At 46.2% G+C, this 12,923-nt stretch overlaps 1 protein-coding gene across 1 annotated transcript; it reads left to right on the top strand.

Moving 5' to 3' along the window:
* The first annotated feature begins 11,001 nt into the window (after window positions 1-11,001).
* Window positions 11,002-12,030, top strand: LOC124648686. The gene has a single exon (XM_047188405.1). It carries the CDS (start codon window positions 11,002-11,004, stop codon window positions 12,028-12,030), a length of 1,029 nt encoding a protein of 342 aa, XP_047044361.1.
* The last annotated feature ends 893 nt before the right edge of the window (window positions 12,031-12,923 follow it).

Genomic DNA, 12,923 nt, shown 5'->3' with positions numbered 1-12,923 from the left:
GTGAAGCTAGTGCCACACAAGACCAGCACCATTTCCAATGGTAAAATAAAATCAGCCACACACCAACAGTATAGCCCAAATGCAGCAATGCCCAGAGCATCATATCATCCTGTCCGTCCAATTTCAGGATCACTGCCATCTGGTCTCCATCGGGTGATGGTACTGGCAAAGAGTTTTGACCATGTACAGCAGCAAAGCATGTGTGATTCTCATCTGGAACTGTGCTTAGAAAGAGGGCTGGTGCATAGATTATAGTTTGGTTTGGTTTGGTTGGGCAATTTGAACAGTGGCATCTGACCGCTAATCCCTTGTTTTATGTGCTCTGGGTGGTGCCCCCTCATAGGCTATTTTACAGTGCCCCAAGCTTACCTACAAGTTAACTATGGTGCTAAACTGCTACACTAATCCAATCAAGTGCAATGCCTATGGTAGAAACCCTAGAGTACTTGGTTGGGGAGATCTTGCAGTGGATAGAGCACAAGACGACATGAAATAGTGCAGCTGGGGGAGCAGGCATGGCATGGCCTCTCAGCTTGTTGTGGCATAGAAAACTGGACCCCAAGAAATAGAGCAAGACCAGTCCAACTGCAGCTGCATTCAAATCAAATGCATATGCTGCCCTCTCACTCACCAGCAAACAAATATAAAGCAGAAATCTTTTCTCTCCACGCACACAAGTGAACAATACTGTTTCTCTCTCTCCAACACATGTTGGATAGCAGATGTGGCAGGCCGTGCTGGTGGTGGTGGTGGTGGAGCCATTGATGATTTGATTCTCCCCGGCTCCTTTTCAAGGTGGAGATAACTCACATGTTGACCGACGTGATGATGGCATCTTGGGCTTCTGTTTTCTAGGGCCTCCTTCGGCTTGGGATTTTTACAGCTGACAGATTGTTCTTCATCTAACTACATTTTTACTGTACTCAAGATTTCAGACAAAGAACGGAAGGGTTGTTAATTTATCATATGAATCACTTCTCCGTCCTTCCCAAACAAAATTCAGTGATCGGTACAGGTGATATTGCTGCCAGCAAGAAGCTCCCACTCTAAACTAGATGCAATTAAGAAAAGCGTTTCTGTACTCGCAGCAGTATAAATGAGCTACCAGATCTCGTAAGTTTAAAATTAAGAGTACTCTCTGAGCTCTAGTAAATGATGAACGGCACATATCATCAAGCGTGTGTTCCAATCCAAAGAACTGTAAAAAATGGAGCGCCACATCTTACATATCTCAGTTTGAAAACATATAAGTTTGTTTTCCAGTTCTTGAACCAGAATAACTCTCCCACCTCCTAAGTTTTATGGTCGGGACAAGATTGCGAGAATTTGACCTTTTGATGATTAATTTTCACTTTTAGCAGAATTTACAATAAGTGTCCCTGATTTAGTACAAGAATTGGAGGAAGTACTTTATATAGTTTTTGTTCCTGTAAAACACAGTGAGCATTACCGGTGACCATGAGCTCCAATCTTAAAGCGATTTGGTCTGATTATGGGCTGATGCTACACGGCATGTACATTTTCTACTTCTGCATAAGGCAACGGTATGGGTGCAGACCATGTGTCCGTTATGCACGAAGAAAGTATATATGGACGGGGATCAATTATTAGTTCAGTCCAAGAGAATACAACATGCATCTTGTGTATAATTGAGCATGACTGTATGAGACATATGCGATGCACATCACTGCAATCAGTAGTCAGGTGATCCCATTAACTACTCCATCTATAAGTAAGTGACTCAACTTATCTATATGCAGATGTATTTTAGTTATAGATACTCCATCCATACAGGTTTATTAGGGTATTATGTATTTCAAGAAAAAACTTTAACTACTAATTTGATCAAAAAAATATAATATAAAGCACAAAAAATACCATTGCAAACTTTTTTTAAATATGAATCCATTGGTATAATTTTATGGCATATACCTCATATTTTGTTGATTAAATTAATGATTCCTTTTTTTAAAAAAGTAAGACCATAATAAACCGGTATGAAGGTAGTACCTTCGTATATAGAAAAAATCGAGTCACTTAATTTAGAATGGAGGGAGTATATATACACAAATATTATACACGATAAAGGACTTGTGTAATTGGCGCAATGCCCGAACATATGCACTGGAACCTAGGTTCAACGGAACCTGATAAAGGGTCAGCCCAACAATCGGCATTTCCTATCTCCAAAAGAATTGAACAAAATATTTCTAGGTAGAGGATGCATATATGTACGTTTGTGCCAATTTTCATACAGTACCCAAATTCAAAAGTATGTAGCTTAGGAAAAAATCACAAGTTTCAAATGAACAATCTAAAGTAAAGTCGTCCCTCCTAAAATGTTTATAACTTAGTGGTCGGATAATTATTTAAGTTACTACAAGAGTAGGTTTAATCAGATTTACGATACCTATGTTCCAAAAATTCGCAGCGCAATGCCCACGATCACATATTGTTCCACAGTTCAAAGTACTTCTAACATATGCTTACCTTCCAAATAAATAATGGGATATTTCAGAAAAATTCCGTGGGTGTGTCCCATCACGATTAAGAGCAACTCCTTTGTTGCATCCCTAAAAGGTTCAATCCATCAATCCATCACAGGTGACTGACTACCTGTCTGCTATCTAGTGAGAACTAGCTAGGCCACCAAATGCAATTTAGTACCAACATACCTAGACACTGTCTTATAAAGCAAAGCAATTCGAGCTAATAGCAAGAAGGTCACCTTACCTTCCAAGGAGACATGGCACACATAATTAATTCTCCCTTTGTCGTGGTTTTAGTTTGAAATTGAACTAAAACCACAATAAGAATAATAAAATGGAGGGAGTAGTTGAGGTAGGCCAATATACGCTTCAGAAGTGTAGACAGTTGATTTGGTTCCAACTCCATTTAACCGTCACTTTCTTTATGCGGCTCCGAGAGATCAAATAGTAACCAGAAAACCAAACACACCACAATTAAGCATGTCCTTGGCTATGGACACTTTCTGGAGCCAACTGAGATGCAGTCCAAGATGATGCAAAACAGTAGCAGGTTACCATTGACGGTCATCCCTGAAACATGTTAGTAGTGAAAAACATTTTTTAACCAAGATAATTGGGAAAAAAAAGAAGAATACAAGTTTTTGGCGTACCAGTTAAAACCTTGCCAAATCATACCGTGTATTCTCATCAAACCAAGGCAAATCCCATGTGAAAAAGCATAGTGTGGGGGATCATATATGCCAGGCGGATGATCTCATCTCGATGGAGTATCTGAACCTCTTGACTCTTGCAGCAGCGTTGGAATGATCACAGCTGCAGACGCGGATGTGATCCATTTCCCATCTGTCGGCCAAATCCAAGACCGAGCGGCGTCCGGCGAGCAGGGTTGGTTGCGTTCTTCACTTGCGTACGATCGGGCCGTCAGGGCAAGTAATGGGTCAGACCGTTAGCTTATTATGGGCCTTGATCTTACAACAAACTGATGAGAAAGTCTTGAATGGGCCAAGAGTTCACAAAGGAGCTACTCAAGTGGAGGCAGGCAGGCAACTAAAGATGGAGGGGGTTTCCCTATACCCCACTCATTAGCGGGAGCTACCAGGCATCGCCTGAAGGAAAACCTGCATGAGCCGGCCCATTAATTTGTCCGCGTGTTCATAACAACAAGAATATTCTTTCACACTAATTGAGAACTAGCTCGCTGGCTCTGAGCTTGGTCTAAGTGTAAGGAGACCCGAGTTCGAACTCCGGCATCTACTATTTTTCATCCAGTTTTCGGCTATGAATGAATTTTAATTTTGAGCAAATTTAAGTTAAACAAATTTTAAATTTAAACAATATTTTGAAAAAAATCACGTCCAAAAAAGTTCGAATTACAAAAATATACAAATTTGAAAATTTGCACAAAATTAAATTTTTTTCGTATTTGAAATTTGCTCGAATTTAAAATTTGTTCGCATTTTAAAAATGCTCGAATTTAAAAAATGCTCAAATTTACAATTTGCTCGAATTTGAAAAATACTCAAAACATAAAAATAAAAAAAACAGAAAAAGTGAAAACCAAACAGAACCAGAAAAACCAATTAAAAAGAAAAACCGTACCGAAATCAGAAAAAGAACAGAAGGAAAAGAAAAAATAAGACAAAATGGGCCGCGGCCCATTTTCGACCGCATACGTGCGGGGGTAATCCGCCCTGCTAATGGGCGGGAAATAGGATTGGCGATGCAGGGGAAGCAGCTAACCATCACCTGTTAGTGATGGTTTATAACCATCGCTAAGGGGAAACCGTTAACGGGCCTGGCCCATTAGTTCGGTTGTTTCAAAATTTTCCAAATTCGAAATTTCTTTAGATTTGAAATTTGCTTAGAATTGAAATTTTCTCATGTTCGAAAATTGCTTAGATTTCAAATTTGCCCACATTCGAAATTTGCTTAGATTTAAAAATTGCCCAGATTTAAAATTGCTCAGATTTGAAATTTGCTCAGATTAAAAATTTGCTTACTTTGAAATTTGTTCGAATTTGAAATTTGCTTAACTTTAAAATTTGCTCGACTTTGAAATTTGTTCGGGAATATGCTATTATGTGGGCTGCATTTGGCGCGTCTTACTGCGCGGCTGTTTTTCGGCCCGCAACCAAAACCTGATAGAAGGGTTTTGCAAAATAGTACTGTCGTTGCCTATTCGACGGTACTCCAGAAGAGGGATCCTCATGGAGGGAAGAAGATGTGCGGGCCATTGGGCGGAGAGTCCTCGGGACGGTGGTACGCGATTTACCCAGCTTCGGAACACCTGCTCGAGGACAGGGCCTACTGCTGCTTTTCTGGTATTATCTTGGCGCTTTCGCGTTGTTACAATGAGTTGTAGTTGTGCCTCTAGGGCTCCCGGGATCCAGCTTATAAAGGCGCCAGGATCACGATGAGTCCTAGCCGGAATACAAGTTGCCTAACTACGGTATGCTATCTTGCCGTGTACGTCAAGTCCACCTTCCCCTATACGTCGTACCGGATCCGGCTATCCCTGATGGGCCAGGCCGGATCCAACTTCTAGAGTTGGTCGGTGGATCCGGCTCCTTGTTTCTGGGCTGGACTTCTTCCATCTTGATCTACAGCAACTGGGCCGTCCGATGGGCCATATGCCACCATTGCCATCTATGGGCCACCCGGCCTTGCCGGATCTAGGCACTGTCGATGGTACACCCATGAAGTATACCCACAACAAGCACAATCCAAATTATTACACAAATTGATACGACAAATACAACAATAATCCAAGTTATTACACAAATTTTTACTATCATACATTACAAATAATACAAATTGGAGCAAATGTTTTGGAATAACATGAATCAGATGGTACAACAACAAATGGAACAAATAACAAATGGTTGAAACACAAATAAATCCTAGTTGTCGTGCCTTTGCCAATGGTGGCGAACGATATCTTCCTAGAGCTGTGTTGCATCTTTGTCATTCTCAATCAAACGGTTTGTTTCAAGAAAAGCTTGCACAGTATCTGGATTTCTTGCAGGTTTGACCCGGGTGCCAACATTATCAAAGAAAAATGATAAGTTCAAACCCTTCTCATCCTCGATGATCATATTTTGCAGAATGACACAGGTGGTCATGATGTCCTTGAGTATGTCCATATCCCAAAATTGGGCTGGTCCTCAGACTATTGCAAATATAGCTTGCAAAACACCCAAAGCTCGTTCTATATCTTTTCGAGTTGCCTCTTGTGCTTTTGCATTCTTAGCTTCAGCTCTGTTCCCTAGCTCCCGGATGGTTTTCACAAATGTGGTCCAATCCGGGTATATACCGTCAGCAAGGTAGTACCCCATTATGTACTCCCTCCCATTGACGGTGTAGTTGCAAGCCGGGGCATCACCTTTAGCAAGCCGGGCAAGAAGATGGGACCGATGCAAGACATTGATATCATTGAGTGAACTGAGCAAACCAAAAAATTGTGCCAAATCCAAAGATCCTACGATGCAACGGCCTCAAGAACAATTGTTGGGTCGCCGCTCCGGCCACAATACAAGCCTTGACAAGCTTTTGGACAATTTTTCCATGTCCAATGCATACAATCTATGCTCCCTAGCATGCCCGACCACCCCCGTTTTTTGTTCTCCGCCATTAATCTTGCGGTATCTTCGTCATTGGGAGCTCGAAAGATATATCGGCCCGTACACACGCACCATAGCCTTGCAAAAACGTCGGACAGACTCCAACGACGTATCCTCGACTATGCGAAGATACTCATCGGCATAGTACGCCGGAATGCCGTATGCAAAGATGCGCATGACGACGGATATTTTTCGGTGCGCGCTAAATCCCATGAGCCCGGCGGCATTTCTTTTGCACTTGAAGTAGCGCGTGTTGTCCTCACACATTGCGATGATCTTGTTGAACAAAGATCGCCGCATTCGGTACCTGCGGCGAAAAAGATGGGGCGGATATATCGGTACCTCGGCGAAATAATAGCGCATGAACAAGGTGTAGCCGAGGGCGCGGTTCCGTGGGATGCACAGCTGCCCCATGGTCGAGCCCTTCCGCTTCTTCGGGCGCACGTCCGTGACCGCCGCCGCCGCGAGTATCACCGTCGTCTGCTCCAACTCGTTGTCGAGCAGCTCCTCCAAGTCGGAGTCGTCGGAGGAGGACGAATCCTCCAACAAAAACTGCGTGCACGGGTCCATCTGCAAGGCGCAACAACAACGACGAATCATTAGAGCTACGGCGGCAGATCCGCGGCTGCGAGGAGCTTGGGAAGAAGACTTACCGGCCGGCGGTGAGGCGTGCGCGGTAGCGTCGATTTCGGCCGATTGGTGGCCGATTCACGCGCACCGGCGGTCGGAGCGAATGCGGCGGGCCCGCGTGCGTGCTCCTGCCGGTAGGAATCGGAGGGGAAGGCCGGGGGAGGCCGGGATCTGCGGCGGCACACGATGGCTGCAGTGGCGGTTGGCGGGAGGAAGAGGAAAGGGACGCGCTGAAAGTTCCTTCACGCCAAGGGGGGAAATGGATGGAGGCCGTGCTTGCAGAGCCCCTCCGACCCGGAAACTTTGGGATTGCGCGGCGAATCGGAGCGGCCTGATTTTTTTTTTTTTTGAAAATGGGGTCCGGTGTGGAATCTAAACGGTTCCTTTTTTTACCTTTCGAACCGAAAATCGGTGGTTATTATACAGATAAAGGTGTAAGCAGGCTTCGTGCGAGGCGCGAGCTGTCTCACCTGCAGGCTGAGAGGCAAGATCGATATGGTGAGCGCGGCAAACTACAAAGGAGACAACATCGATCTAGAACAACTCAATCTTTCTCGGAATGTGCCAAAAAAGACCGCTCCGTTTGAGGAGATTGTTTTCTCGGATATGATACCTTTAGGTGTCCACATGTACGTGGTTAGCTAACTAGCGGTTCGTTGCTCACTACTACTTTATGCAATAGATGTTTGGATAATGTTTACGCGCTCCAATAATCGCGTGCTCAACTGTCATCTCTCATTTGGAAAGTTTTGAGTTAATTTGGCCTAAACCAGGGCATTTCGTCGAGCTGGAGGATTTTACCAGATACTCCCTCTGTTTTAAAGAATAAGGCGCTATCGTTTTTCGTGTTTTTTATTTGACTAAGATTCACTTTAAATATATAAAAGTTGTTTGTACAAAACAAGCATCATTAGAAAGTGATTTTTAATACGAATCTAATTATACTAATAACATATAATATAATCTCGATTTTATTGCTTAATTTTTATGGTCAAAATTCGTCTTCAAATACGTATGCGTCTTATTCTTTGAAGTAGTACATTCATCGACGAGCAAATCATGTGGAACGTAGCGAATGGTGGCACGGCAGGATCCAGACAAACCATGTGAGTTGTATGGCGCCGTGTGAGTTGTTGTGCAATCTACATCATATTTTTTTTTTCAAAAAAAGTAGTTTGATTTCACAGCAAATAATAGAAAATTGGCATTACACAAAATAGAATTTTGCTACAAGTGGGCGAGAGAAACCTAGGGAAAGTAGAGGATGGTCGCCTGATCCCTGCCAAACATGCATATTTGTTTTGATAAAGAAAGTATACTAATATCGTCGACATACAAAATATACCCATTTTCTGCACCAATGCGATGCTCTACCGGCATTACAGATGCACATAATAATAAAATAATTACAATAAAAAAGTCCTGCTACCCTGATCTATGTTGTAGCAGCAGTACTACCACCACCAAGACCGCACCAGAAGTCCAACTTCTCCAAAGCGACGCCTCCAAGAAGAAAACAATGCACAAACGCTGTTGACGTCTGATCAAGATCTCAGGTTTTCATCCTAGAGGAAGTTCTCGTTCGCAAAACAATCCTTCAACAATATCATTGTGACATAACCAATTTAGACCAGACCTTGGATTTTCATCCTAAAAGGTAAGGCTTTGAACTTATCCTATGATAACGCCCTCACTTACGATGCTGCTGCTCCAAGTCACAAAAAATTTTGCAAATTTCTCGTTGGCACAAAAACTGGAACCGTCATTGCTAGTCCTCAGATCCTATCTTCATTGACCTTCTCCGCCAAATGACTTCATGATGCAGCGAGAAAGAGTGCCCCATGATAGTAATAGCCAGCAGAATTTCGCAGCGCTCCCTATGACACCAAATGGCCTGAGTAAAAGACGGGTGCGCTCGACCAAATCTCACCCGATCTAGCAATCTCTAGGCATGAATCGCCCAATGAAATTTGCCGGCGGAGCCTTCCAAAACATGACACTTCAGTGAGAAGTAGTTGCAGAATATGAAAGCAAACCTAGTCCTTATGTAGTTTAATGGAGGCATAAAATGCAAGTTCTGGGCGTCACATTACATTTCCATCAGTAATCAATTAATGACACTCTTTCTGTTTTTTATTTAAAAGTATCAAGTACAAGTAGACGCCGTCACACATGTGCACCAACAAACTCCCACACTTACGTCTTGGCTTGATAGCGGGATTGACGAAAACACAGCACATATCTTGCTACCGACATTTACGTTCCTAACAAGTAAATATTGTTCACGAACCTAGCGTTTGATATACAGTAGGCAGAGGATATAATCATCTCACTCCAAGAAAGTTGTTTAGTTGTCAAGTCATAAAGGTGTTGAGTATTTACGCCCATCTTCAAAAAAATTCATCATAATTACGGAAATTCAGAAACACGTGATATAGTATGGCTAACCTATGACAAGTCATAACTATCACAAATTCACAACGGACATAAAACGTGGTTGCAAATATCACAAGAAAACAAACCAAATCATCATACACTGGTTTATAGATTGTGTAATCTAATTGAGTAATGAGCTGAAGCTAAGAAGATAATTAAAGTTAAGTACAATAGCACAAATGTTCCAAAGAAGATAATTAAAGTTCAATAAAAGTAGTGTTTTCGTCGATTAGATTAGAGTTTGATAGCCAATCTTCTTCTTAATCTCCGCCTCCATGGAAATGACATTGTTTACAATAAGTGATCTTCATCTATTCGTTCGATGACGAGATTTTCTTCCCGGCGTCAATGATTGTGTTGGAAGATTACAATTCTCTAGGTATAGGCATTCAGATCTTACTTCGCTGGATCAATTTTCGTTCTTTCATCAAGGTTGCCGCGAGGAAAATTGTCCTTGCAATATTTGTCCCGGCTGTTACATCCTCGGCAATGATGATTCGTATTCTCGACTCTCCAACGACGTCGATCAAGATGTTCGGTTATTTTTCCCTAGCATATTGATGTTGGTACTCTTGTCGATGTTGCTTGATTACTTTAACGACTACACACGTGCATGTAGCCTTGGCATTGCGTCTTAAATTAAAATTTCGGGAGAACCTTCGTTGGTATTTACAGGTCTATGGTTTGGTGTTTATCATCGGTTGCTTTCAGAAAAGTACAAGATTTTATCAGTGAAGATGCAAGAGTTTGATGACCTTCAAAATTTGCTCGTTATTTTAGACTTTATTTTGTAACAGTTGAAATCAGCTCGCGTATCTCTACCATATACTATTTAATATAAATATATGGGCGTTGATCGTAAAAAAAAAGCAAATTCCTCACCAAACTTTTTTTTAGAGGAAAGACCACCAAACTTGGGGTCACTATTGAGTGACGGCCGCGACGTCTACATATGGGATATGGCCGGCCGCCTCGCCGTGTTTTATTGGGCCCGCAGCTTAACCACCAACAACTCTATCGGATCCTGGACCGTCCAATGACAAACGAACGGCTTATGTCAGGTCACAGTTGGCGCTCCCGCCACGCGGGAGACCTTTCCCCGTTCTCTCGCGGCACGCCCAACTTTTCTCCTCCTCGCGCAGCCCACTGCTGACTTGGCGGCATCCCCATGCATGTGTGCACTGGCCTGTCGAACACCACCCACGATTGAAGCAGAAACCCCAACAATGCCACCATGGAGGAACCTTCAGACAAGGCTCCTGCATGTCAATTCTGCAAATAATCGTCAAACCCAAGGCCAGCGAGTCGCCACGGCAGTACCAACATCCGGCCCGGTGTTCAAAGTTTCAAACAGGGGTTGGTGGCGTGGCGCCGATAGGTCCATTCCATAGCCACCACAATCCTTGATCCGTTAAGTTAAACAAGCATTTGTTGACTCGAAAACCCACTAGAGCTAGCCGGCAGCTTCTATTTGGATTTGGAATCCTCCGTCGATCTCGGTTGTAGTATTTCTAATTCTGTAACAATCAGTCGGCCGTGATTGGATCTTGCCACGCCGCTCTGCATGTGTTGCTCTGGTACTACTGCTACTTAATTAGGAGCGAGTAGTGCTTAATCTGTTCCTGACACCGCGAAGCTTCTTTCTGACGAGCCGTTCCATCAGGTAATGAAGCTTCTGAATTCTTGTTTATACTCCCCTTTCTGGCTCGATCAGATCGTTACGTTGTCGGAATTGAGAGAAGAATAAGCTTTCAGATCATTTGGATTAAGGATATATAATGTGTTTCGTTGTGGTTCAGGCTGGTTGGAGCGGAAGGTATCGATCGATGGGGTGCATCTCCTCCAAGATCCTGACGAGGTCGGGGAGCCTCCAGGAGAAGGCCAACCAGGGGTTCCAGAGGAGCGGCCTGGTCGAGGACATCATCCTGTCCAACTCCAAGAGCAGCGGCGACCAGTTCCTCGCCCTCCTCCGCACCTCCAGCGCCGCCGCCAGGAGGAGCAAGGCCGACGCCGCCGACCAGAGCACAACCGCCGCCAAGATCGAGACGATCAACGTGTCTGATCTTCTAGCCGGGCTGGAGGAGGAAGAATACAACACCGCCGAAGAAGAAGATGAAGAACGCGAACGGCGGGATAACCGGAAGGAAGGCGCGAAAATTTCGCCTCGGTGCTTGTCGGATGGCGCCGCCGGGAGCGCGAGGAGCTTCCGCACCTTGGAAGAGTTCGACGCCATGGTGACGCGGTGCAGCTCGCCGGAGCAACCGGAGCAAAGGACAGTACTAGTGCCCGAGCCAGACGCATCGGGGCCGCCGACGCCACAGCAGAGAAGCTCGCCGGAGCAATCGGAGCCTTCAGCAGCACTAGCTCTCGAACCAGATGTGTCGGTTCCGCCGCCGCCGCTCCCGGAGAGCAGCTCCTCGGAGCAAGACGCAGTGGCCACGGCGACCAGCGCGACGCCCGGACAAGGAGAGGCCCGCGGCGCGAAGAGGCGGGCGAGGGCGAGGCAGCTCGGGGAGCTGAGCGCGCCGGCGCCGGCGGGCTTCGACTTCAGCAAGTCTGGCAGCCTGAGGGACTGGCTGCTCGGCGGCGGGCAGATCTTCTCGCCGGGCTCCTACGCCACGCCCAAGTTCGGAAAAGTAGCGGCGGTGCCGTCTGCGTCCGAGGAACATGGAGAGCGACGCGCGGTGTTTGATCCGGAGCTGGTGGCGCAGCTGGAGGAGGCCATGGAGGAGCTGTCGGTGGACGAGGAGCGCGTGCTGAGGGAGGTGCTGGAATCCATCGAAGCGGGAGAAACAGAGAGATTGGAGAAGCTAGGTGATCGGGTTGCGCCGCCGGTGGTGGCTGTGCAGGATTAGGCAATCAGTTTTAGGATGATTTTGGTAGGCTTTGCCGTTTCAGAGTGCTTTGTGTTGTGATTTCTGAACCTTGTATAGCAGCGGTTTATATTGTTTTTCCTATTGCTAAGAGCATCTCCACTCGTCCCCGACGAGGCCCCCGGCGAGTCTTTTTTCCATCCGGATGGCGTAATTCGGCCCAGTCGCGCTCCCGGTTCCTCGTTTTCGTCCGGATTTGGGCCTAAATTCATCCAGCGATCCCACGCCATCCATGGCCCTCCGGGGAGCGCTCGGGGACTCCGGACGAAACGAAAGCGCGGGAAATACCGAGCAAACTTCCCGCGCGTCTGGTGGCCCCAACTTGTCGGCGAGAGAAACCGATCGTCGTCATCATCGCATCGTCTTCCGCGCGCTGTAAAAGCCTCGCCGCCGGTCCGCATTCGCCGGCCACGCGGCGAGTTAATGTCGTCGTCTTCCGCGCACGCATCGTCTTCCGCGCGCACTAAAGGCTGCCGCCGGTCAGCTCGCCGCGGACGCGTCGCATTCCACGCGGCATTTAATCCCCCGCGCCAGCCACGCCTATATACGCCGGTCCGCTCGCCGCGAGGCGTACCCCGTGCTCCACTCTCCCTCCACTCTCCCTCTACTCTCCCGATGGCTTTCTACGACGACGACGACGCAGCCAACAACGGCTTCCCCCGCCGGTCGCTCCACGCGTGGGAGGGGCACCTCCTCCACCAGGCGGGGTACCCCTGCCCGCCGGACACGAGGCCTCCCGGAGGCGGCTGGCGGCTAAATGCTGGCGGCGTACCAATCCCGCCGCCGCCGCGGGGCCACGCCCTCGACGTCGCCATCGAGGAGGCGAGGATGACCATGACCAACGAGGAGCGCGCCGACCCGCGCCACCACCCCGA

This window comes from Lolium rigidum, chromosome 1 (assembly GCF_022539505.1).
Source record: "Lolium rigidum isolate FL_2022 chromosome 1, APGP_CSIRO_Lrig_0.1, whole genome shotgun sequence".
Taxonomy (NCBI): Eukaryota; Viridiplantae; Streptophyta; class Magnoliopsida; order Poales; family Poaceae; genus Lolium; species Lolium rigidum.
This window is presented reverse-complemented; position numbering and strand designations above follow the sequence as displayed.

What these genes read in the sequence shown, in the direction of transcription:
- LOC124648686 (XM_047188405.1), top strand. Translation starts at nt 11,002, where the DNA reads ATGGGGTGCATCTCCTCCAAGATCCTGACGAGGTCGGGGAGCCTCCAG.